This window comes from Bombyx mori, chromosome 4 (genome assembly GCF_030269925.1).
Source record: "Bombyx mori chromosome 4, ASM3026992v2".
Lineage (NCBI taxonomy): Eukaryota > Metazoa > Arthropoda > Insecta > Lepidoptera > Bombycidae > Bombyx > Bombyx mori.
The window spans coordinates 9,070,674-9,098,058 of NC_085110.1; the positions used below are offsets into that span (position 1 = coordinate 9,070,674).

General features: G+C 35.5%; 2 protein-coding genes across 4 annotated transcripts in view; one reads left to right on the forward strand and one right to left on the reverse strand.

Annotated features, from left to right (window-relative positions):
* The first annotated feature begins 55 nt into the window (after positions 1 to 55).
* On the forward strand, positions 56 to 16,091 carry LOC101735555 (nucleolar protein 10). Its single transcript, XM_062677110.1, has 19 exons — positions 56 to 241; positions 343 to 603; positions 869 to 1,009; positions 1,545 to 1,753; positions 2,774 to 3,002; positions 3,076 to 3,202; positions 3,453 to 3,621; positions 4,313 to 4,547; positions 4,630 to 4,752; positions 4,837 to 5,268; positions 7,352 to 7,403; positions 7,578 to 7,678; positions 8,194 to 8,268; positions 9,825 to 9,988; positions 11,105 to 11,306; positions 11,511 to 11,686; positions 13,500 to 13,680; positions 14,338 to 14,553; positions 15,780 to 16,091. The coding sequence occupies exons 1-19, from the start codon at positions 176 to 178 to the stop codon at positions 16,020 to 16,022; spliced, it is 3,402 nt and encodes a 1,133-aa protein (XP_062533094.1). The 5' UTR covers positions 56 to 175; the 3' UTR covers positions 16,023 to 16,091.
* LOC101735695 (sodium leak channel NALCN) overlaps positions 16,082 to 27,385 on the reverse strand; it is a 28,714-nt gene continuing 17,410 nt past the window's right edge. For all 3 annotated transcript variants that reach the window (XM_062668218.1, XM_038021877.2, XM_062668217.1), the window contains 14 exons: positions 26,557 to 26,677; positions 26,015 to 26,148; positions 25,122 to 25,287; positions 23,956 to 24,150; positions 23,280 to 23,497; positions 21,816 to 22,039; positions 21,024 to 21,160; positions 20,524 to 20,660; positions 19,455 to 19,614; positions 18,967 to 19,068; positions 18,268 to 18,331; positions 18,097 to 18,193; positions 17,926 to 17,999; positions 16,082 to 17,389 (listed from right to left, as the gene is read on the reverse strand). In XM_062668218.1, coding sequence (XP_062524202.1) covers positions 17,256 to 17,389; positions 17,926 to 17,999; positions 18,097 to 18,193; positions 18,268 to 18,331; positions 18,967 to 19,068; positions 19,455 to 19,614; positions 20,524 to 20,660; positions 21,024 to 21,160; positions 21,816 to 22,039; positions 23,280 to 23,497; positions 23,956 to 24,150; positions 25,122 to 25,287; positions 26,015 to 26,148; positions 26,557 to 26,677 — 1,963 coding nt within the window. In that variant the 3' untranslated portion in view covers positions 16,082 to 17,255. The remainder of the gene's footprint in view (positions 17,390 to 17,925; positions 18,000 to 18,096; positions 18,194 to 18,267; positions 18,332 to 18,966; positions 19,069 to 19,454; positions 19,615 to 20,523; positions 20,661 to 21,023; positions 21,161 to 21,815; positions 22,040 to 23,279; positions 23,498 to 23,955; positions 24,151 to 25,121; positions 25,288 to 26,014; positions 26,149 to 26,556; positions 26,678 to 27,385) is intronic.

Sequence of the window (27,385 nt, forward strand, 5' to 3'; positions counted from 1 at the left end):
TGAACTCTCAAATATATTAAGTGTATAATCTATGGCTTGAACCATAGATTATACACTTTAATATTTGAAATTGAGAGCTCGAACCATGCTCGAAGCTCGAACCGAGTTCGAACGTGTGTTATGTTTATATGCTGTAGTTTACTTGATTAAAAATATTCAGACAAAGTGAAACAAAATGCAAGTTTCCGAAATAGATAATGTAAAAATTTACAATTTAAGTGTTGGAAAATCTATACCAGATGTAAGGTTTAGTTCAAAAAAACCTAAAAAAACTAAATATAAAAATTGGGTGAAATTTGCTGTAAGTTGTAATTATTAAAACTTGTAATTATTATATTTTAGTGGCTCTCTGAGAGGAAAAAACGTGCCTTATTAAAGAAAAATGTAGACTTACGAAGAAGAATAGAACTCATTCAAGAGTTTGATATGCCTGGTGTGAGCACCTGTCTAAAAGTGTCGAAAGATGGGCAGTACATAATGGCAACTGGTATTTACAAACCTAGAATTAAATGTTTTGATGTTAATAACTTATCATTGAAATTTGAGAGGTGTATGGATTCTGAAGTCATTAAATTTGAAATTCTAAGTGAAGACTACACAAAGGTTTGTATAATCAACACACTCTGCAAAGATGATATATCACCTAATCACAATAAAAAGTCCACAATCTAGTTTATCAAAACATTAAATACTTGAGTTTACATTATTAATATTTACAACACTAACTGGTAGTGGTAGTGATTAATTAGGCACTTGTGATTAGGGAATCTGATTATTTTATAGATTATTAGCAGACTGTAGTTTTTGTAAAAAAAAAAATTATTATATTATAACTTTTTACTTTATGTTACTATAACTATTGTTTCAGATTGTGTTTTTACAATGTGATAGATATGTTGAGTTTCATGTGGGTCATGGCCGACATTATAGACTCCGAGTTCCACGTTTCGGAAGAGATATAGCATACCACAAACCTTCTTGTGACCTCTTTGTAGTTGGAAATTCCTCGGTAATTAAAGAAAATTATCATTTTATATAATTGAATATGAAGTCGTCGTGGCCTAAAGGATAAGACGTCCGGTGCATTTGTGTTGAACAAATATTTCTAATAAAATACGTACTCAACAAATGTTCACAATTGACTTTCACGGTGGAGGAATAACATCGTGTAATAAAAATCAAACCCGCAAAATTATAATTTGCGTAATTACTGGTGGTAGGACCACTTGTGAGTCCTTGCGGATAGGTACCACCACCCTGACTATTTCTGCCTTAAACCAGTAATGCGTTTCGGTTTGAAGGTGGGTGGCGCGTCTACGTTGTAGATATCTATGGGCTCCAGTAACCACTTAATACCAGGTGGGCTGTTAGCTCGTCCACCCATCTAAGCAATAAAGAAAAAAAAATCACAAAAGGAAAATACACATTATTATGATATATAATGATATTAATGTTATTTAATGATACAAAAAAAAGTAGATCATAACATTACTAATACAGAGTTCTTATCAATGGCCAGTAGAATAACAATTGTTGTCTTGCAGGAAATTTATAGATTGAATTTAGAAATTGGCCAATTTTTAGCACCATATTCTACCAAAGCAACTGAAATGAACTGTTGTTCTGTGAATGAAGAACATGGCTTATTGGTTACTGGAACAGAAACTGGACATGTTGAAGCTTGGGATCCGCGCACAAAGACGCAACAAGGAATTTTAGATTGCGCTATGCATTGTACGGATTCTAAATATGGGTAATTAAATCAATAAATATTGTTTAAAAAGTTAATAAAATATGAAAAATCTACACCGCCCAATCAGAAGATGCTATTATCATACTAGGTAATTAGAAACTTTATACACGGTCAGGACAACAACAACACACATTCATGAGCCATTTTGCATCTATTTAACCAAAGTTCTTACAGGTTTAGATAAACAAGCTCACAGCCCACCAGGTGTCACTGGAGTCCATAGATTCAACCAGTTAATGCCACCACCCACCTTGAGACATGAGCTCTATATCTCAGTACTTCATAGTAGTATTTCATTAGAAAAATAAAACATATTTTGAAGTCGCCGTAGCCTAAATGATAAGACGACCCATGCATTCGTATCGAGCGATGCTACTGTGTCGGAGTTCAAATCCCATACGTAGATACCAATATTTGTAATGAAAATTTATTTTTTAACATCAACTTTGTTTTACTAGATTTATAAGAAATGTACTGTAAATAAGATTAATGTTGTTCTCAACCAGAATGCAATAACATAGAATTATTGAATTTGAGCAATGTGACTTTGCAAGATTACAAACTGTGCAAGCAAGTAGTTACCAGTTTATCTAAGAAAATATGTACCTAACACATATTTACAAGACTTAGTGTAATTAAAAATGTTAATTATTATTGCTTTTTTTTTAATGCTGTGAACACACCATTATAGATAAATTTCCACAGTGACTAAGTTAAGTTCTGGTTTGAAAAATAGAGTAGCTGTTTTAAAATAAAATTAAAACTTTTGATCACGCGTCTCAAGGTGGCTTTTACATTCTTATGTGTTTGGGCTCCAGTAACTAATGGTTTACATGGTTACATATAGATGATACATAACTTACAGCTTAGTATTGGTTACCGATTTAATACTTGAGGTAAGGAATCTAAGAAAAAAATATTAAAATGTCCCTGAACAAAATGATCATAAATACTCATGCTAATTTAGATAGCAACTTAATGATAAAAAATAATTGATTAAGATCCTGACTATCATTTTAGAAACTGTAAACTGCCTGCTATAACTGCATTAAAATTTGACGGTGCACTAAATATGGGTGTTGGAACATCTACTGGACATATACTTCTTTATGATATAAGATCTAGTAAGCCTCTTCTAATTAAAGATCATATGAACGAAACGCCCATAAAATGTATCGAATTTCACAAAAGCATGAACTATATATATTCCATGGATTCTGCAGTTGTAAAAATTTGGGATAAAACTACTGTAAGTGATGTTCTTGGTGATATGTATTATTTAGTTTTATTACGATTTCAAATCATAATAATACTTATTACAGGGGAAGCAATATACCAGCATAGAATCATCAGTGGATTTCAATGATTTGTGTGTTATACCTAACACAGGATTAAGTATGATGGCAGTCGAAGACCAAAAAATGCAAATATACTACATACCATCATTAGGTTAGAATTTTAATGACTTTCTCGAAAATTTCAACTTTTTGTAAAACGATTTAGTCTAAGATCTAAGAGCTTTAGAACATACTATAAGGGTATGTTAAAGGAAACATAAATAAATACACACCTGTGTGCATAAAATCTAGTATGCTTATTTAATTTAATTTCAGTGCTATATTACAAAGAAAAAATAATTTAATTTTTGTGCTATTTGTTACTCATTCGTTTTTATCACTTTAATTCTGTTTATTTTAAGGTCCTGCTCCGAGGTGGTGTGCCTTTTTAGATAATTTGACAGATGAACTTGAAAGTTCTGCTGCACAGACTGTTTATGATGATTATAAATTTGTGACAAAACAAGAACTAGAATCTTTAGGCTTGGATCACTTGCTTGGCACTAATCTTTTAAGAGCATATATGCATGGGTAAGTTTTGGATTATACTAGCTGTTACCCGCGACATTGCCTGCGTGGTCAAGGAAAAATGTCAATTCATTTTTCTGAAGTGTCATGTAGTTTTTCTAAAGATAAAAAAGGGAAATGAGAAGTTAAGGTATATTACAACACTTTCCTGACCTAAAACTATCACTTTAAAAGAAATTATGTCAATCCGTTGTTTCATTGCGACGTGAAAGAAGGGCAAGAAAAACACCACAAACAAACACGCTCTTACATTTTTAATATTAGTATGGATATAAAGAACACATAGTGTGGATAAAAAAGGACAACTCAAAAACGATAGGCAGCGGCTTGGCTCTGCCTCTGGCATTGCTGACGTCCATGTGCGATGATAACCACTCACTATCAATCAGGTGGGCCGTATGGTCGTCTGTTTATAAGGGCAATAAAAAAACTTATATGATATGATATCTGCCTTACCTACAAACCTAATATTCCAAACTAGGATTTAACATTTCGAATTCATTATAAATCCGTAATTTACACAAGTTTAATAAGTTCCAAAATAATACTATTAAAATCAACAGAGATAAGTTAATTTTTTATAAATTTATCTAAGGAGAAGAAGGAACTTATAGTAAGATTTATTTTTGAATAATTCATGTTAAGATCTGTACATTAACAAAGAAAGGTAATAATTTCATACATTATTTTTAAGATACTTTGTGGATATACGACTTTACAAGAGGGCAAAATCGATAGCTGAACCATTTGCATTTGAAAACTATAAGAAACAGAAAATAAGGGAAAAGATTGAAGAGGAAAGACCATCTAGATTAAAAGTAGACGAAAATCTTCCTAAAGTCAATAGGGAGTTGGCATCTAGGATATTGGGAGATGAAGGGCGTAAGAAAAAATACACCAGCAATTTGCTTAAAGATGAAAGATTTAAGGTAAAATCAATATCAAATTCATTTTAAAACGGATTGAATATTAAAGTATGAGCTAATTTGTAATTTGTGTCTGTCCCATTAGGAATTATTTGAGAATCCTGATTTTGAAGTAGATAAAGATGCTGCAGAATATCGTTTACTTAATCCAGTTTTGTCGAGAAGGGATAAAAACAAAGAAAACAATTCAGAGAGCCAGATCGCACAGGTAAGAAAGTTTTACATAAATGTGTGTAGATGTACGTGTAAATCTCAATTAAAAATGTTAAAATACAATATCATTGCTTTTCAGGTGCCTGAAGCGGCAGAAAAAGATTCTGACGCCGAGCTATACGAGTCGAGCGATGACGATGCTGGGAGCTCGGACGAGGACCGTTCCTGGGTCAAAGAAGTTAAAAAACAACACAAAATAATTCGCAAGAAACATGAACTAGAAGAGGACCTTGCAACAGACGGGAAATTCTACGAATTGAATAGTGCACCGAAAACTACAAGTAGTATTAAGAGCATAACAAGAGTAAGCAAGAAAAGCTTGGGCGATCGGCTAGCTAACGAAGGCTTCACAATGGTCACTGGGACCAGCGGAAATAGAGAAATGAAATTTACAATGCGAGGGAAGAAATCTATATCAGATAATCAGAAAAAAATGAGGAAGCATCACCAAGAGAGGAGGCAGATTGTCCGAAAAACGGGATATTTAATGAAAAAGAAATTAAGTAAAATGTGAAAATAAAAAAATAAAAGCAAAATATAATGTGTTTATATTTATTATATGTACATCGTGACCTTGTCGCGATTTACGTTGTTGATCTTATTCTTGGGCTCCGGTACCCACTTAACAGCAGGTAGGCAGTGAGATTGTCCATCCAATTATGTAATAAAAAAGCTCATTTACCTAATTTACATTTATAGTAATTTCTGGGATTCTTCACAAAAACTACTCAATACCAGCACCTTTTTGGACAGAAATCAACAAAGGTCATCTGTAACGTCGATCACCTGGACTGAGAAAACTTATTTCTTTTTATCTAATCAAAGTACTTAGATATGCTTTTCACTTTTTTCCCTACCCAATCGTTGATAGCTTAAGGTGCTATTCAAAATGCAAGGCAGGCTAAGCAAAAACGTTAATGTCGGTGTTCCACTGTGCTAGTAGGGGAACCATTTTTAGGCAAGCACGAGAACCGCTCTCGCTTTTCGGCATCCTCTTAGGGTAGCGGCAAGCTTCCGCAGCCCTCCCGACCTCCCTTATTTTATGTCATTAGGAATTATTAGGGTTGCTATAGGACGGGATAGTCGACATACAATATAACAGAGATTCGATTTCATGTCTCAGGGTGTATGGCGGCGTTTATATTGAGACTAAGAGCTTCGCTAACCACCAATTAGCCTTTTAATGAATTTGACCAAACGGACTATGTCGCTACCCGGAAATCCTGTTACCTTTCATTTCACTGCATACAGAGGTCCGTTAAAATTTCAGATTATAGTTAATTGCAGTTCGATCTCTGGGTCTATGGAGTAATATTCATTATATGTTTTGTATCTTTTCTTGTTATTGATATAATTGGGGTCACGTGCATGGGGCATCGGCTAGTCGGTAAGGGTCCTCGGAGCCCAAAAGCACCATAGTATGAATTCCTCCACCCATTTCGTGACACGAGATCCAATGATGATGCATTCAGGCCGCTTTAAGGAGTTATTTCTTATGTAGCTGTAGCTGTAGCTTTCTTTTAAGACTATACAACTCTGCAATTCTTAAAAATAAATATCAAACAATCATAGTCTGCTAGTGGGCAGAAGATGTATTTAGTTTTTTAAAGTTTTGTTTTGTCTACTTATCTTTTTAATACGCTTTTATTAGCTTCAGACGTATAATATGTATGTTTGTAACGGAATCTTTGAACACGATTTTGACCCCCTTCAAAACGTCGGATTAACTCGAAACATGGTATACTTATTAAGGACCGATGACAATTCAATATAAAAAAAATTTATTGAAAAAATTGAAATTCAACTAGAAAATGAAAAATAAATAATACTTAAAAACGCTTTTTTTACAACAAAATCATTTTTTCTTACACTATTTTTAATTCAAATTTATTAAAATTTATTTTCTATTTTTTAGTTGGATTTTCTATAAAAGCGTATTTTTTTAGTTTTTTTTAAACTATTATTTATTTTTTGCGACGGCTATGTGCTACGAAGGGACTGTTTATTTTGGGAGTGTGAAAGATTTGTTGTTGACCGAACGATAGAATCTTAAAATTAATGCCCATTTAAAATAAATGTACCATACAACTTGTATCTTTATGATCTCAATATAAATAACAGTTTGTAACGCAATACATTCCAAATGATGTCACCGGGAATTATTCGATTTTTTTTTTTGTTTCGTAGAATGATAACATTCCATTCGTGTATGACCACGATGTAAGATTTTATTTGTACATTATATTTAAAACTTCCATTCCTGTATGACAACGATGCAAGATTTTTTGCACATTTTATTTAAAACGATTTTTTTTGTTTTTTTTTTAAACAAGTCTATTTTGTCGATCATTACCAAAAGGACATATTTTTACGTTCATTGATGTTGTTATCGTTAAGGGTCAGTCACATGCGAACGCAATCGATAGTGGTTGTTTTGTAAAAATACTGCAGTTCAGTTTTATCTCGTCTGCTTCACGCCTCCATGGGTATATCTCTAGTAATGTGTTTTGTTTAGTGTAATTTGATATGCTGTGTGTGAAGTAAACGAAAGCAGTGAAATGTTTGTAACAGCAATAAAGTTATTCTTGCAATAAAAATACGTTGAAAATACAATTATGCAAAACGATAATGGATCATATGGCAGTGGTAAGTTAATTGAAATATTATGTTTGCAATCTACCGCCCTTATTTAGTACATTTAAATATAAAATCAATATTCCATTATAAACGTTATCACTTCTTATAATGTGCTTAATGTTAATTAATGTGTAGAAATGGGCAATAAAGTGGACAGTGTTCATTTTTTTAATGATTATATAGCTAGCGATTTGCTGGATAGCCATGTACTAGGAAACGACAAATGTTCTGAACCAGCGATGGAGAGATCTACTAGATCGAGTCTTGATGCCAACAGTGTTGATGTGAGTAAATTAAATTGATCTTAGTAAATCAGTCCATAACATTAATTGGTTATACAAACTCAGGCGTTGTCATGACTTATGTTATGTTTGAATTGAAACAGCCACAAGTTTTTTTTCCCTACCTAAGCTGATAGCCTTGATAGGCTATATCAGCTTCGCCCTAACGTGTAGGTGAGCTCACGGGGCTCAAACCGGAGTGGTGCTAACACTGGCCCTAGCAAGAGCAGTGCTTCGTAAAATCTACCACCGAATCAAAAACGCGACCCACTGAGAAGATCCGGTGAGAAACTCAGTGGACTGTGTCTGTTGGTTAATTCGCTCTTCGAGCCCTTCGTCGCAAGCGACGGGTTCGACGAGGACGGTGACCGGTGCTTGTGGTACCTAAAAGCACCGTTAATGGATCAGGAGGATCCGTAATGACGTGTTTTGGGCGAGGTCGACTGTTTACCATTCGGTCTACAGGATCGGGTATGAATATATTATTATTCCTTACAAATGAACTGGATGTGTTTCAGATCGGGGAAATAACTGAGTCGCCTGATGCCGAGTACATGAGCACCTCAGCAATTTTACATTACTGTAAATCCAAAGTGTGTATATCAAATTAATATATTTTATTCCTTATCAACTTCGCGAATGGGTGTGGGCGCACACGCCATATTATTTAATCGAAATATTAATGGTAAAAAAGTTAAGTGTATGTAGGTATATTTGGATGTATATTTGTAGCCTTGAGAGCTTATATGAAATTTGTCTAATAATCCTGTATTAGTGCCAGGACATGTGGCGTAACGACATGGCCTGTAGTGCTGTGCCGCCCACTTTTGCCGCAAAGCAACCAGGTTCTGATTTAAACGGTGGAATGGCCGTGGGATGCAATCGAGACCTCCGAGCTCATGTGCTTCAAGCCATTATCTATGTTTCAATAGAACGTGGTATTCCGGCAATAGTAGTAGCTCTAGCTTCTATATAGCCATATGATCTTAAACTACTCCATATACGTTAGAATACTATGTATGTTTTATACGTAATCTAAGCTAGTCTTATAAAGTGTCCGCAGTCTAATGGGTAAGACGACCGGTGTAATCGTATCGAGTAATGTGATGAATATTTCCGGAAGGTATCGATTTTTCTATTATTCAATTGCCCTCGACGACCAATGAACACACGGCTCACCTCGTGATGAATGGTTACCGTTGCATGGACATTGGCACAGCGCTACGTGTCGGGAAAAGTAAATATGTACCTAACAAATGTTCACGAACGACTTCAATGAAAAAGGAATAGCATATTCAATAAAAAATGAATGTGGCTGAAATTTTGAAATTCGCGTAGCTTATTAAATAAAAATAGTGGTAGAGGGGAGAATTGTGACCCATTACCCCTATTCTTCCTCTTTCTGCCACGAGACTTATTTATTTCTGTTTAAAAGGTCATCCGTTACCCAATACAACTAAGACTTCAACTTCATATCTCAATTGACGGGATTCAAGTAGTAGATTTTTATGGGGTCCAGTAACTAAGTACGTAATATCAGGGAAGCTATGAAGTAGTTGGCACATCTAGGGGAAAAAGCTACTACTGATGACATTTAAAAAAAAAAAAAAAATCGGCATTAAGGCCTAGGACAACCATGAATTCAACTTTTCAAATTTTAATTCGGTCTAATGTATTTATGGAATCTATACGTCCATTTATAGAAACTATTTCTTTATATAATTGAGCTTGGCCATTCAGATTTGGAAATTTCTAGAAAAACCCAAGAATCTATACACGATTTCTTAAGCTAGCGATTTTTGAAAAAAACAGGTTTACCAATAACGACCTTACCAATAACATAGACTCTCTGGTATCTGTCTATATGTAAATAAAAATTAATATGTTTGTGTTTGTTGTCTATAAGTTCCTAAACCACTCATCCGATTGTAATAACGGCACTTTCGAGAATGTTTCTGGCATACTCGTAGTAACTTCAAAACTTGGTAGGTGACGCGCGAGTAGTTTCGAGAAATTTAAATATTTCGTACAATTAGCGATAGTCACAGCGAAGCGGGGCCGTGCTTCAGTAGTTTCTATTAATACTGATTTGACTAATGTCCGGAAGAGCACATGTCTTTCTTTCTAACAATAACATCATTTGTTTCAGATTCTGATCCCATATTTAAAATTACTGACAATCATGGGCTTACGACCAGTAATGGACGTCTCTAACACGTCAAGATGCATGATTTGTTGTTCACACTTTCATTCCGCCCAGGTGGCAATTCTTATGCTCTTAGGATATATTTTACAATATATGGCATGCTTTAGGTAAGTTCGAATTTTTTTTTACATATAGCAGTACTTCGCAGAATCTACCACCGGATCGGAAACGCGACCCACTGAGAAGATCCGGCGAGAAACTCAGTGGCTTGTGTCGATGGGTTAATTCGCTCGTCGCAAGCGACGGGTTCGACGAGGACGGTGACCGGTGCTTGTGGTACCTAAAAGCACCGTTAATGGATCGGGAGGATCCGCAATGACGTGTTTTGGGCGACGTCGGCTGTTTACCATTCGGTCTACAGGATCGGACATATAGTTTCCAGCGGCCACGACAAGAGGGTTCTCATGTCGTGCCGCCTTCTCAAAGTGGAAAATACCCAATATCTGTTATGATTTATATAATATTTTTATGATTTATACTTTATGGGATTGAACTGTAAGCGTTTAGAACTGATATTTTTTATTAATTTTATTCAGAACGTTACAAAAAGACTGCCATAAGTTATCATATTAAAAATAACAAGTTCACAGTAAATGAAAAGACATGAGTGGATGAAGGGGTTAAGGACAATTTTTAAGATTTTTGAGTTTTTACATTGAATGAAGGTGTTATGTTTATAGGCATAAACCATATTAGAGCTTAAAACTATGGATCTAAAGGCCATTTTTAGAAATTGCATGTGATAGGAGCTATGTACGAAGAAAAGTACAAGTAAGAAATTTTGTTGCCCATTTTCTCAAAATTAACAAATTGTATCTTTTTTTTTTATTTGTATTTATTGCTTAGGTTGGATGGACGAGCTCACAGCCCACCTGATGTCAAGTGGCTACTGGAGCCCATAGACATCTACAACGCAAATGCGCCACCCACCCTGAGATACAAGTTCCAAGGTCTTAGCACAGTTACAACGGCTGCCCCACCCTTCAAACCGAAATGGCGACTGCTTCACGGCAGAAATAGGCAATATATCCCCTTCATCCACTCATGTCAAATATAAGATCATAAGAACAGTAAGTACTTTCTGACAGTCTTCTTATAACGGTCTTATAAAGCTCCAATAACTAATTATGAATAGAACCGTTAGTACGTACATTCATTTTACTATTTTTAACCTTTATATTTTCTTGTGTAAATTCTATTTTACCAGCTTTATTTTTTTTTAGGAGAGATAGAGGATTTTGCTATAAATTAGTGCCGTTAGCATTAACTTCGTCTTTAGAATATGACACATATAAAGAAGTATGCTACGGGAATGTTGCTTTTATTTACATAGGACCCAGCGTTTTACATTTTTTGGGATTCTTATATGCACTGTATTTATTTCGGGTTTCCGATAACGAACAGTTACAGAATTTGATGGAAAGAGTAAGTAATTTTCAAATATTGATTATAATAATGTTCAGAAATGGGTATTACTATTACGTCACTCGACATTTAAATTAATTACCGTTTACATTTTTAACACTACTGATATAAGTGAGAGATAGTAATTACCTATATTTCGAACACGTATACAATATAATTATTGCTAATTCCATCAAAGTAATTTCTGATATTTTACGGTATTAGGTTTTTCTTCTATCTTCGTATGCGCCTCGAGGAATGCCAACTGCAAAGCCTAGACGACTGTTGCGTATGTTGTGGTTCTTTATAATTCTTAGTGTGGTTTGGATGTGCTTATCACTTTGTTTGGTGAATATGATGTTGGCCAAAGGTAACATAATATTCAGATGGATGGAAACCAGGTAGGTAAATGAAATATTTTATTTAAAATAATTCACGTTCGTTATTGACCACATACAAAGGACATAATTGATGTGGTTGATAAAAGGCAATTACGATCTGTCTCAAAATGTCTATCGCCATTTTTACCAGGCTACCGAAGCCACCGTTCACAAACTGTTATAGCTTACCTATAGTATTTACTTCGGTTTCCAGGATTTAGAGAGTTGTAGACATCATGAAAACTACTTTTACGGTTCAATCTCGCATTTCTTATTTTCATGATATTATTGTCGACGCTTAGGATATTTTAAAATTATGCTAACTAACGTTGAATTTTGTATTAGTAATTTTTAAATTTATTTTCTTAAAAAATTCTATTGAAGGGTATATACCTAGTCAGGTCATAAGTATTGTCACACAGTAAAAACTTTTCTTTTAGAATGCTGGCCACAAAAAAGTTTATTGAATTCGAAATTCGAATTGTTCATGAAAATAAAAATAGTATACATTTAGAATTTTACTCATTTTAAATATGGAGTGGACGCTTAAAGAAGACCGTGTTGCAGTTATTGCGTTGCATCGTTGCGGTTACGCGCCAATTCAAATTTTTAACATACTGAAAAATGAAGTGAAAAATGAATACAATGAAGACTCTAGTGTAGATGACAGGTCAAGAAGTGGTCGCCCTCGGTCTGTTAGGATTCCAGCAGTGATAAAAGCTGTGAAGGCGCGAATTCAAAGAAATCCCAAACGTAAGCAGAAACTGTTGGCCCTTCAGATGGGGTTAAGCAGAACCACGCTGAAAAGGGTGTTAAATGAAGACTTAGGGCTTCGGGCATATCGAAGAAAAACAGGAAATCGTTTGAATGCTCGTCTAATGGACCTGAGACTGAAGAGATGCCGCGCTTTGTTGAAGCGGTACGCGGGAAAAAAATATCGGGAAATTCTTTTTTCGGATGAAAAAATTTTTACCGTAGAAGAGAGCTACAACAAAAAAAATGATAAGGTGTACGCACACAGTAATGAAGAAGCGAGCAACCGTATTCCGCGTGTCCAACGAGGTCATTTTCCATCCTCGCTCATGGTATGGTTGGGAGTTTCTTATTGGGGCTTAACAGAGGTACATTATTGTGAGAAAGGTGTAAAAACGAATGCAGTTGTGTATCAAAATACAGTCCTGACGAACCTTGTGGTACCTGTTTCTCATACCATGTTCAATAACAGGCACTGGGTATTCCAACAAGATTCGGCGCCAGTTCATAGAGCGAAGAGCGCACAAGACTGGCTGGCGGCGCGTGAAATCGACTTCAGTCGGCACGAAGACTGGCCCTCCTCCAGTCCAGATTTGAATCCGTTAGATTACAAGATATGGCAACACTTGGAGGAAAAGGCGTGCTCAAAGCCTCATCCCAATTTGGAGTCACTCAAGACATCCATGATTAAGGCAGCCGCCGATATTGACATGGACCTCGTTCGTGCTGCGATAGACGACTGGCCGCGCAGATTGAAGGTCTGCATTCAAAATCACGGAGGTCATTTTGAATAAACTTTAGTGTCATAAGAATCTATGTTTTGTTAAGTTCATTTTGGTATATGAAGGGTTACATAATGAATAAACTTGTTTCAATTATTTTACATTAAACATGTGACAGAATTTATGACCTGACTATGTAGACTCTTGGTAGTGTGACATCGAATGCACCGCAGAATTCCTAAATTATGTATTTGTATTTAGTTCGCAAAGTATTAACTCAATTTTAAAGCCTTATTTATAAATGCGAGAAGTCGTAATGGTCAAAACAGCCAGTTGTCGATAACAAGGGTTGCTTACAGTTCCTATGAAGTAAACGTGGCTCTGAAGATACTGATGATAATTTGCACACTGATACACGACATGGTACAGGCGACCATAATAACTAGTTACTGTCTCCAAGCACAACTACTCCAAGCTCACCTCATGTTTTTAAGAGAACGTCTGCTCAATAGGACTATGACTCCACTCAATTGGATGAGGGTAAGATTATTTGTATTAAATTGGGACGTTGCTCTGTATCTGTAAATCACAATGTTGCGATACAAATTTTATTAGGATGATGTTTAATATTATAATGTCTGTAATTCTTCGTAATAAGCAGTGTGTACTGGTGAAACTGGAAAGGCCTCCGGGCCACCAGTAATCCTTCCTTCGTTTAAAATGTTCGTAATAAGATAAGTTAAACATACACTTTTTAGCAACAGTGATTTTGGTAAGAAATGGTGATCGGTATAGGTGTATTTATGTATCTAACCAGTCTTTTTTTTTTCTAAATTGGGTGAACGTTCTCCCGGTCATGGAGTGGAACGGTTACCGGAAAACTGGTCAAAGTCTCAATTGAATGGTATTAAGATAAGGAAGTATTACACTTCGAACTGGAACGCAGGACTGCTTTTACTGGTGGTAGGACCTCTTGTGAGTCCGGACGGGTAGGTACCACCGCCCTGCCTGTTTCTGCCTTGAAGCAGTAATGCGTTTCGGTTTAGAACTTATAATTCAAGGTGGGTGGCCCATTTACGTTGTAGATGTCTATGGGCTCCAGTAACCACTTAACACCAGGTGGGCTGTGAGCTCGTCCACCCTTCTAAGCAATAAAAAAAAGAATTAGACTGCTATACAACAGTATGTATTTTTTAGGAAATAGCAGAATTCCGTAAATTATTGAAGTATTTGAATGACGATCTAGCGCCAGCGATATGTTTATTCACGATGGTGAACATCTCTTGGGCCATATCAGGAACTATGTGGTTACTGAATTTGGATAAAGTGGACACCGAGACGGAACCAATAATTGGAATTAGCGTTCTTAATCAACTGTTGTGGATATCGGCAGCGGTCGTACCCTTTATTCAGGTATTGAAGAGATTTTTTATTATTATATGATTTCATTTAAGGCCAATCCTTGCGCGAATTTGATGGGCGTTAACAAAAAAAGGGGTTCTGTTTTCCATTGAAATAGAATAATGTACTTTATCACAACAATTAAACATCAAATTATTGTATTTCATTGTAATGCAAGATCTAGTGTCTAGTGAACTGTATATTTGACATCCCTGTATTTTACTAAACATTTAGTTAGCGTACTAAATTTAATAAATTACATTAATCAGCTTCGTATTAAAATACCATTATAGCTCGCATTCATTTTAAGTATATTAATTTAACACTTTTAATTAATTCTGTTAGAGCCATCTAGGCAGAATTTATAGAATAACATATTTTTCGTAACATAGTAATATACGTACCAGCTAATAGATGTATTATTGTTTATAAATCATGTAAATTAAGAAACAACGTTAATAATTATGAATAAAAGCATAAACATGCTTTCAGTATTATATGAGATTCATTTTACCACCTGTGCAATGTGCATATGGTACATCTAATGACAATCGCACTTGAGCTGACGCAACCAAATTTTTAAAATACTCGTGTTTACGAACATCGATATATATTACCACTATCGATGTTTACGAATCCCAATGTCAAAGTTATTCCCCCTATTAACTAATCAACTAGAAGACAAATGTACCTATTTGTAAAAAATATTTTTTTAATCAGTTATGTTCAAGAAAAGTCTTCATTCGATACTTGAAAAAAATGTGTGCAATTCACGTGGTAGAAGTGAAACCTTCCAAAATTAAAATACAATTATCCTAAACGTCTTAAGTATATGTAAAATTTTGTCATTAGTAAATAATTGTAAGGTAGCGCCCTCTGTGAATTGATATTTAAATTTCACGTATAATCCTAAATTAAAATTCACTACAAGAGCTTTCATACACACGTTAGTATTAAAAAATCTCACAGATGGCGCTGTATTAAATAGTATGTATATTTCTGTCTCATTCTTTGCTGGCTTCATCCTACACATTTTTGTATTTGTGTCTCTTACCTGTCGTTTTTTCCGTTGCATCCGGTTTGAAATCACAACGATTCTAAAGAAGTTTTCACTTAAAAAATATGGATTTTATACATGCTTAGGGTTGCAAGCATGCATGCCACATTAAGTCTTATGAAATGTAAATTTAATGTTCAAACGTGTTCGTATACAAAATAGCAATATAATATTTTGACAGGCGGCCCGGTTGTCTAGAGAGTGCGCTAAGACTCAGTCCGTCGGGCACGAGCTGTGCGTCCGACCGTTTTTACACCAAGACACGTCACAGGAAGACATTACCACGATAATGCTGTACGCGTCGACGCTGCAACTGCACGCCAAACTGTTCCACTACCCTATAGCCGGACGTTACCTCTATCTCGCCGTTACCATTATCATTATCGTATTATTTTCATTAGGAATGTGTCATTATTTACAATGATTGTTATCATTATTCGTTTTGTCAATTATTATGATTATTTTGAAATGAAATAAAATAAGTTACATACAATTAATTTTTTTTATTTTCTTCATAAAACTAAAACTACGACAATTTTACAAGCACACGAGTTGCACTGTATGTAGGCTAAAACCGACAACGATGTCTCCTTGTTTATTTAAAATATTTCATAATAATTTTATTAACTCTAGTCCTCCGTCAAAAATTGCGTTTTAAAATTTAATAGAAATAACAATAACACTAAAAATACAATCTGTAACGTTTACAAGTCTTTGGTTTCGGCACATAAATTTCATCCAATTTTAGTGATGAGGTCTAAATTTTGATATTATATAGTTGAAAATTCAATAAAAGGAAAACGAAAATCGGCGGTTGATTGTCTATACATACTACACGTAAATAACCACCATTTTACTGAGATTATATTTCATTCCATATCACCTCATCTCATTTCATTCAATTTTATGTCAGTTGATTAATTTGGGTTTCCTTCGTTTTTGATTATTCATAAACTGTAAATAATTAAAACGGCGAATTATAAAAAAATTGTTATTTGACACTGGCTAATGCACAAACCGCGCCGGAGTTAAAAAATAAAAAGGAGAAGAAGAATTGTCACCCTTTGGAATTGAGGAATTATTGAGGGTAGAGGAGAACCGTCTCTGTATGTAAAAAGTGTCCGTTAAAATCTGCTAAATAAGGGTGGCACTACAGTAGCAACCGGCTAAATTTAAAAAAAGGCGCTGAAAGTTATAAGAATAACAGAGAAATAAAAAAGGACGAAAGAACTGTAAGCACTACAAAATCACAAAAAGTATTTTATTTAAGCTGATAAGAAAATGCAATCGATGTCTCCACGTTTTACCTCAGCAATAATTTTAGGTTATATTGACGAAATTAGTTTTGGACTACGTAAACATGTGAGGTCTTGTATATTATACTGTCACTCACTACTCTAGTCATTAACTATGTATATTAAATTTCCTAATTCAGCATACTTCAATGAGTTAACAACTGCTCAATTAATATCATACCCTGTGCCTATGCTAGCGCCATTCTGGAGAATTTTTGAACTGTTATTTAGTGTTGAAAGTGGGACACTTTTTCAAGCCTCTCCCATATGAGACGGTTTTCCTTACATCTACCCTCCATATGAGGAATAAACATTTTTTTTCTCTATTTTGGCACAAAACTTAATTGTATAAGTGTAAGTATTCATTCGGTGTCGACGAGCGGATGTCTGCCGAGCTGCGCCGTCCACCATGAGCGCACGTCGTGGAGCGCGGGCTGCTCGCGGGCGGCGCTGGCGTGCGTGTTGTGCGTCGTGCGACTGTTGCTTTTCATAACCGCTGTCAAAAACATTCAATACATAACAACCTTATATCGAGGGATGAAAGGCTTTTTTTATTGCTTAGATGGGTGGACGAGCTCACAGCCCACCTGGTGTCAAGTGGTTACTGGAGCCCATAGACATCAACAACGTAAATGCGTCACCCACCTTGAGTTATAAGTTCTAAGGTCTCAGTATAGTTACAACGGCTGCCTCGCCCTTCAAACCGAAACGCATTACTGCTTCACGGCAGAAATGCTACCTACCCGTGTAGACTCGCAAATAAAAATAAAAATTACTAAAAAATAAAACATTCAGATTAAATACACACAACAAACGGAAAATAACATTCAGTTGTTAAGCTTAATATTACATATACGTTATAATGGAAATTATTTTGCCATTGAATTTAAATTTATATTTTTCTTACTTTGGAAAACGAGGGCAGCTTGCTATAACATTTAACAACTATTTATAACGAATTCTTTTAATTAGTCTTCGACGACGGCCGAAATTTATTTTTGAAAAATAATTCTTAATCACTCTTAAACTCACGTGGGGATTTCTTAAGTGCAGGATGCGGGTCGCTGAGGGTTGGTTGAAGATATTTTTTAATGGGACTTTCTGGTCTGTAACATGCATACACCAAGTCAAAAAACTTATCAATTTTACAATATTATTATTATGTTATAAATTAAACACTTTGTTCTAAAATGTATTTCGTACCTTGGCACCGTGACGGATGGTAAGCACGGTCGTTTAAATTGAGCTTTTGCGGAAGATCGCTTCGATGGTTGTGAGTCAAACGACGAAGATGTAATATCTAAAATATATAAATTATAAATAAATACCTCATTGTTCTAGAATGATCAGTTTTTTTAAATATAATTTTCTTACTTGACATAGCAGGCTGAGAAGCAGATTCAGTCATTTCAACGCGGCCGGTTGCGGTGACAGTTTGCTAAAATAACGATACATTTAAATATTCAGATCAGAGAATACAATAAAATATAAATAAATGATGTTTGGGAATCGCTACTGAAGTAAAAAAGGTAAGATTCTAATTAATTACAGCGTGAAACAGTTTTATATATTAAAACATAGTTAGATATACTAATATAAATTACACGTGTGTTTGAGGAAATTAGATTATACATAATATATATACACATATCTATATGTACTGCAATTGGCATTACTTTTCGTATAGAGTATACAAAATGATTAATGACACTACTGTTTTTATGTTTCCAAGTATCGTTTTAGTGGTATGACATTTCGTGGTGTTTAAAGAACGTCAGCATTATAAATGTTAAAGTCAACAGAAGCAAACTTAGTTTCCATATTTTTCCATATGTTTTGGTGTTTTTCAAATGTGTATGTTTACGAGTGCGTTTTTACTTGTTTCAACACTGACCTTTGACCTTTTCAGCGTTTTAGACTCAAGAAATATCACATACTAGCATATTAGTTTCACTTTTGGTTAACATATTGGGGTAACAAAACTTTTCTGTTTTAAAAGGGGTTCCTTTGTACGGTTTTGTTATTTATTAATAAACAAAATTTTCTAGAGCAATAAATGAAATGTAAAGTTACTTGAGCTTCAGTATCCGATTTCTCTTTGTCTTTTTCGCCGCTCATATCGACCGCTTGTTCGTTTGTCTTACGCAATCCAGCAATAAGACTGGTTTGCTGTTTCTGAAACCAAAATAATAATTAACATCTTTCTAAAAGCATCTTTCTTTAAATATGTTATCACTATAAAACCAACATTGTACGTTTTAAAAATGAAATAAACTAGTAGAAATGTCCGACTTCAAATTACTGTTTTCATTTGTTTTAATCTATAAATTTGTTCAATTAATACGCAAAACGAATTGGACTGATTAGAAAGTTCACGATACTTTTTGTATTTGAAATATTCGTTCGTTATCTCGTTCTGAGATATTTAATATTTAAACTACTTTTATCTACAATAACTTCAATAATAAGTATCCTATAAACATCTAAAACTAAAATTGAATACTGACGATACCCGAGTACGTGTATGTAGAATGGCATTAAATATATAGGACAGGACTTACGCTGCTGTTTGCTCTTATTTTCTTAAGGCAGCCTTCCAACCAAGTCCGGATAGTCTGCTTCGCTACTTCCTCTTCAATGAGAAATTCAAACTCTTCCCTCGCTAACAACTCCTCCATTTGTAATGACTTTCGAATGTCCACAGTTCGGTAAGACAGCATACTGAATGCAAAAAAATAGTCATATATTAGTCATAGTCTATTTAACATAATATTTAAATGTATACCGTGAAATCATCCACGTCTCGCTGTTGCATTATGTGCTTAAAAATTTTACATACTTATTTTATTAATTAACTTAACATATAAACTGGGTGAGCGATTTTCTGACATATGCCAATGACAAATAAACGGGGTTAACAATAATTCATAAGTTAAAAGACGCGAGAACGCAATTAATAGTGAGGCATATTGTAAAAAAGCACTAGTGCCGTCGTTATGCAATACGATTGAGACTTCGACCTCATGTCTCAAGTCGAGTGGCGGCACTGTGGGCTCCGATAGACATAGGTGTGTCGTGCGCCTGCTCAGCCACCTACCTCGCTCGTTTAGTTATTCTTTAGGGATCCGTGCGCTGTTGCCGTATACACTACTGTTACGCCGGTAAGAGTAACGCCATCTACCGCCGAATAGTCGAACGAATATCGAAGGACCTAGTAGCACCTAGAACGTTCGGGAAGTACAACGCCATCTACTGTCAGATAGCGGAAACTACTACTAGAGATGTGTGGAATATTCTCGATAATTTTAGGGATGAGGCTCTCGGGATCGGCTATAAAAGCGTTGTAGAGATGGCACGCAGTCAGTCAGTAACCGGAACTACTCGAAGCGAAACAGCGAACGGATCAACTGAAGCGAAGCGGAAGAAGCGAATTGAGAATTTTAAAGTGTTTGTGAAGTGTTCTAAGTGTTGAATACAGTTTCTAGTTGTACTTTGGTGAAATTTTATTTATCGCGAACCCCAGCGTGTAACAATACGAAGCTTTATTCATGACGTTGCCTCGCAGTAAAATTATCACTGCGGTTCTACTTACGTTTCATACTAATGTTTCTGATATGTGGTTGCACTTACTTGATGACGTCATGGAATGTAACGTCCTCGCCGTTGTGGAGCCGCTCCAGCTCGTAGCACATGTATTTGAACAGGAGGCGCTCTTTGTGAGTGTCGCATTCCAAGCGACCTTTTAATAAACGTAATATGAACTTCACCTGCATAACGAGTAATATTAATTAAACTTTACGGCGTGTAGTGGTTCGTAAACGTAAATAGACTACAGAAGAAGACCGATTAAAATGATTTCTGATATCAGAAGACTTACAGAAAAGGTGCCGAACACATGAAATAATTTGTTTTATACAAGACACCATGTTATCAGGAAATTCATTGTTGTCGAAAAATATTGAATGATTGAATCTTGATGATGACTTTTATCGGTCTTAACGCAAGATCATCTTTTTTTCTAAATTAAGTATTTTTAATTTTAAGCCTTTCAGGAATTTCAGGCTTAGTCGATTTGGTTTTAAGGTAAAAAAAACAATGTGAATTTGCAAATTACATTTTTTTTTCCTTACCTTCCTAACCGGTATAACACCTTTTTGGTGTACATCCACAATGTTCCAAGTGTTCTGAAAATTTCTTATATCGGCGTACGATAGTAGGGCATCTTCTTCGTTAGAATAAAATAATGAAAAGTTCTCCATTATGATGGCTATAACAAAACATCACCGTATAAATGATACGAACAAGCAATTTTATATGAAAAAAAAAAAAAAACTAATTTTAAAATCATGCCTTTTTTTATTGTAGCTATTTAAAGCGACTGGTTTTCTAGTGACACCACACGTGGTGAACCCTTCTCACCTCCTACGACATAAGTCTGCTACGCCGGTAAGAGTAACGCCATCTATCGTCGAATAGCAGAAACGAAAGAACCAATAAAATCGAGAACGCTCGAGAAGTACAACGCTATCTATAATCAAATAGCGGAAACACACATCGAAACTATTTGACCTGTCAAGAATGTTCAAGATAATTCTAGGGATGTCGCATCGACTATAAAAGCGTTGCAGAGATGACACGAAGGTAGTGAATAATCGGATCTACTCGAAGCGAAACAGCGAACGGATCATCTGAAGTGAAGCAGAAGAAGTGAATTGAGAATTTTAAAGTGTTCCTTAAGTGTTTTAAGTTAAATGGAGTTGTATCCTGGTAGAGTATCCTGTAGTGGTAGAATTTTTATTTATCCCGAACCCCAGCGCGTAACATGTCACTTGCAAATGAAGTTCAGGTTCGTAGTTATAATGCATCGGAAAATTACTAAATGTCGCGTATGTGTTTGTGTGGTCGTGAATGGGCGCACTCACCCACAAGCAAGTTGAGCACGATGTACGTGATGATGACGTAGAAAGTGCAGAAGTAAGCGAGCGACGCGGTGAAGTTCCCGCAGTCCGTCTCCCAGTAGTTGTCGGCGGGGGTGCAGTAGGGCGGCGCCACCATGCAGTCGTGCATTATCTTGTTCCAGTCCTCGCCGGTCACGATGCGGAACAGCATCGCCACGCTGTGGATCGGCGAGTTGAAGTTCGCGCGTCTGTGCCGATACAAAACAACATTAAAATTTGAGATTAGATTTATAGCGTGTTTTACAGTTTTATAGCGTGGTTCTATATTTGGTGTAACGATATCGATAACTGAAGAGAAAAAGAGCTATATTTTTTTTCCCTACCTTACCGCTGGAAGCTTAGTAATGAGATAAGTAAGTCTGAACCGCGTTAACGATAATAATAAAGATACATATTAAAATATTTCGATCGATCGATTTTATTAGCTCTCGGTCAGTGGAAGGTCTTTCCTTTTGTGTTATCAACCACATTTCGTACACTAAACATAAAATGCTTGACGTTTCATGAAGTTCAAGTCGCGAATATGATCATCATCATCATAATCATCATCACTTCGTGAACCTATCTACGGCTCACGAAAAAATTCTAATTATTATAGTACAAGGCAAAAAGACATTGGCGCAATATAACTTATCGATAGTTACCTATCGAGGTAATCACAGATGATGAATGAAAAAGAGTGTGAGTAAGAATATATAAAATTACAGGATTAATTAGATCGTCATTTAAATCAGCAAAAATAAATAAAAAGTGTTCAATTGCTTGTATCGTTAATATCGCATGGGTAGCTGCCAACACCATCCTATTTATTTCTGCGGCGAGGCGGTCACGCTTGAAGGAAGAAAGGACCTCACTTATACAGTACAACTGAGGCTTCAACTACATGTCTCAAGTTGAACGGCGGTATTCAAATTGTGATGTCTATGAACCACGTTAACTACTTAGACCAGGTGCGCCATGAGTTCATTCGACCACTTATGCAATAAAAACATCAATATCACTGAAGGTTCTATAATCCTTTTCATTGATTTTTTTTTCGAATTTTTGGTGATTTAAATTAACTTTCATTTAACATTTTGTACTTAAAAACTTTGCCCACTCAGTTTCTCGCCGGATCTTCTCAGAGGGTCGCGTTTCCGATCCGGTGGTAGATTCTGCGAAGCACTACTCTTGCTAGGGTCAGTGTTAGCAACAATCCCGGTTTGAGCCCCGTGAGCTCACCTACACGTCAAGGAGAAGCTGAAATAGGCTCTGAAGGCTATCAGGATAGGTAGAAAAAACTGCTGTATTATTTTAAATTATTTAAATCTAAACAGTCTACCTAATTTAGTTGTACATAGCTGCGATGTACATACAAACAGCCTTTCCTTCTTCTTTCAAACACTTCAAATTTTTTAATAGCGTTTCAATTGTTTGAACGATATTTACCTTCCAATTCCTTCACCGTATTTGACATTTCCGAACACGATAGTGCCGGCCAATGCATAGAAGAACACCAACAAGAACATGCCGAATATGATGAAGAAGCTCTTGCAGACGCTGACGCCGACGGTCAGCATCAACATCTTGAGTGTGGTGTGTTTGCCCGTTATCGTAAAGAACCGGAGTATCACTACCATGAACCCGACGAAATATGATAGATCGTTCTGAAAACGATCATAACATTATAGACTAGATATTACATATGGACCAGAATTTTGCTTATTGTATAATTAAAAAACATTTATTTAAACTACTAACATAATATATGTATACTAATAATTAAGTGTATTATCTATGACTAATACAGTATTTTTTATACCTACCCACATTATTACCTACTATACGAATGTATACCACGATGAAGGTACATAATAAAAATCATATATCGTGTAATAAAAAAGATCCTAAAAATATATTCAAGAGTTAAGGCCATAAAATAAAAAGAAGTGGGTGGCGGTTTGATGTTTGGTAAGAAAAAAAAAGTTTAAATGTTTAAAGGTATTCGTGCCGTGGTATTCGGCAGCCTGTTTGGTTAGAATGATAAATACAGGGAATAATTTTAATAATATATCTATACAACCGTATAGTTAATATTACTTGATCACGTGTTTTCACGACCCACCTTGAGCGTAAAATGCATAAATATCCATATACATCCAGCGACGGTTACAAGTAGATCGTATCTGTTGCGCCGACTCTGCCAGTATCCGCGGGGCGTGAACGCTATGGTCTTCAGCAGAACTTCGACCACGAACACCAATGTTAGAAGAGCCGAAGTTAGGGCCAAGTGCTCCGTGTATCGGGAATATTTTGACCACTACAAAATATATACTGACGTTATTGGACATTTCAGTGATTTCAATATTGGTTACTGGTGGTAGGGCCTGTTGTGAGTCCGCGCGGGTAGGTACCACCGCCCTGTCTGTTTCTGCCGTGAAGCAGTAATGCGTTTCGGTTTGAAGGGTGGGGCAGCCGTTGTAACTATACTGAGACCTTACAACTTATATCTCAAGGTGGGTGGCGCATTTACGTTGTAGATGTCTATGGGCTCCAGTAACCACTTAACACCAGGTGGGCTGTGAGCTCGTCCACACATCTAAGCAATAAAAAAAAAAAAAAAAAAAAAAAAATATTGACTCTAAATATATGACTATCTATACTAATATTATAAAGAGGAAAGATTTGTTTGTTTGTTTGTTTCGAATAGGCTCCGAAACTACTGGACCGATTTGAAAAATTATTTTTCCATTAGAAGCCGACATTGTCCCTGATGAACATAGGCTACTTTTTAAAAAAAAAATTATTTTATTTTTTTTGGTTTCATGTGTGTTTTAATGTTTCCGAAGCGAAGCGAGGACGGGTCGCTAGTTTATGAATAAATTCGAATTTATTTATGTTATTTCGTAAAATATTTTATTTTATATCAAGAATAAGAGAATTCGCGAGAACAAAGAGGTGACGTTTAAAAAAACCGGACTAGTACATTATAAAACATGTTACTAAAGTGCATTTATTTAGTACACGCAATGAAACGCGTTGAAAGACGCGCGGAGCACGTCACATGCAGCGCCGGACATAACGCTTTACAATGCGGGCCCACGGAATAGTATATACATACGTGATGACATAAACTACTTTTACGTACCATTTAAACATAACATTTTTTTCTCCATTTTTAAGTAAAATAAAAATTTACAACTTAAAATGAAGAATATTCAAGTAATAAAATATGTTGTATTTGTTATTTTAATTTAACTTAGGTGAAATTAACTATTAAGATGTACACACCGTGACTGCAAGTAGTGCACTATTTATAAGAACAACGAAGGCGATCACTCTCTTGAAAGCCAGATTTTGAGTGACGTCATAGGCAAAAGCCCTTATTTTCCTTTTATTTGGTCGCGGGGGGAGATGTAGCGGTTGCGCGATTTTCAATCTCTTCTTCAAATCACACCTGCAATTGTTTTGGAAGAATAAAATGAATAGACCTATACAATACTAGCCGTACTCGCTAGGTTTGCAGGGCATTTAAAAGTTACATTATTATTTATTGTCATTATTATTAGGGAGTCCAACACTCATATAAATATTAGCCTATCCATTAAGTACATGTATTTTCTACATGGATACCAAGTTTCAAGTCAATCGGATGCATGGTTCAGTAGTTATAACGGAACCACTGTAGATTTATATATTAGTATAGATTATAATTATTTATTGACTTAGTAAGCTGCTTAATAAGTAAGCAGCTCATGGGCGTCAGTAAGCAATGCCAGAGCATAGCCAAGTTGCTGCCTAAATTATATTATTAATTGTGCCACTCGACGCTTCTTTTTGTGACTGTTAAATGCAAACAAAAACCTTCCCCCAATGTGCAAGCAACTGAACCAAAATACGATACGTGAATGTCCAAAGATACATTATTATTTTATTAGTCGTAAAACTAATGCATCAATGGTCGCAACAGTTGGTAAATACAAACGTAATTTTAATTCGAAATGGTGGTAGATGACGCTATAGTATAAATACATAAAAAAAGGTCACGCTGCTTAGTATTACACGATTTTACTGCCCGTATATTTTTGTGGGCTTTACATGAATTTGATTCGTATGGAGTAAGCTTAAATTAATTAACTAAACAAACACTTAAATTTCGGAAAAAAGAAGCGAAAAATAATTACCATCTCCTTTGATCGACAGTGAGCAGCGCCGTTCCCTTGTTCTCGGAGTAATTCGCGATGACAACACCGACAAACAACGTCAAACCAATCATGCATCCCAGAAATATGTACACATGTATGTAAATTGCGTGAACCTAGAAATTAAAACTATACAGTTTTATTACGTTCTTGGGCGGAAGTTAGGGAATAATTATTTGTGCAACAAGAGAGCAAATTTGTTTTTTTGTTTCGAATGCTGATTTTGAGTCCCGAGCAAGCGAAGGATTCAAAGTTAGAATCTTGAGCGTAGTGAGGGACTCAACAGCACGAGATGCAAGAAACCTTACAAAGAACACATATTACTTAGAAGACATAGAAATGAACAGGAATAGATTGAAATAACTAATTTTTTTTTATTGCTTAGATGGGTGGACGATCTCACAGCCCACCTGGTGTTAAGTGATTACTGGAGGTTACTGGATCTATAACGTAAATTCCGCCACCCACCTTGAGATATGAGTTCTAAGGTCTCAGTATAGTTAATAAATATGATGATTACATACAGGACCCAAAGCCTTTATCAGTACATCTCGAACATCCAGCCATCCCTTGAACGAGAGCACTTCGAACAGTGTCAGGAGAGCATCGCCGATGTTATCGAAGCTAAAACGTTTGGGGTTTGCCCTGAAACAGTGCGATAATATAGAAATTTTACCTTCCAATAAAATTTGTATTATGTTTCCTAAGACGTCCGAAGTCCATTATGAGAGAGTACATCGTATGATTTCCACTGCAGGTCGCTAAATTTGACTACTTCCGTTTCCTAAGTCCCATCTACAGCGCCCTCTATAACGTCTGGAACCGAACCAACAAGCAAAGACAAGCCGCCATATTTGTCATTGTTCGGCTCATAATGATGGATGTAGCCCCAGGAAGACATTATCTGGACTTCGGACGTCTTAGGAAACATAATACAAATTTTATTGGAAGGTAAAATTTCTATATTATGTGTTCCGTTTGACGTCCGAAGTCCATTATGAGAGACTGTTTGTTATCTCCTGGTGGCTTGTATTTGAAATAAAATAATCTTTATTAAAAAGCAACAATGTGACTTATTGTGTTTAATTAAGCAAAGCTTAAATTAAGCACGTAATTTAAATTAATTGAAGGTAACCGTATAATATTACCCACTTAATTCAAATCGACCTAATAAGATTTAGGACGAAAATACTGAGAAAGATTTCTCAGAATTTATATCAGTGTTTGATGCATTAATAATAAGTTTTTGATAGAACTTTCTAAAAGTATGCTCATGTTGTCAGTTATCTTTAGCTGAAATATCATTAATTTGGTAATCTCCTACCCAGTTTAAAGTTTTCACCACCGCTCTAC

Excerpts from the sequence above, each read along its gene's own strand:
- LOC101735555 (XM_062677110.1), top strand. The coding sequence starts at position 176 with ATGCAAGTTTCCGAAATAGATAATGTAAAAATTTACAATTTAAGTGTT. Across the intron at positions 7,404-7,577 it reads TAATGGATCATATGGCAGTG|CTAGCGATTTGCTGGATAGC; the intron begins GTAAGTTAATTG and ends ATGATTATATAG. Across the intron at positions 14,554-15,779 it reads CGGTCGTACCCTTTATTCAG|GCGGCCCGGTTGTCTAGAGA; the intron begins GTATTGAAGAGA and ends ATATTTTGACAG.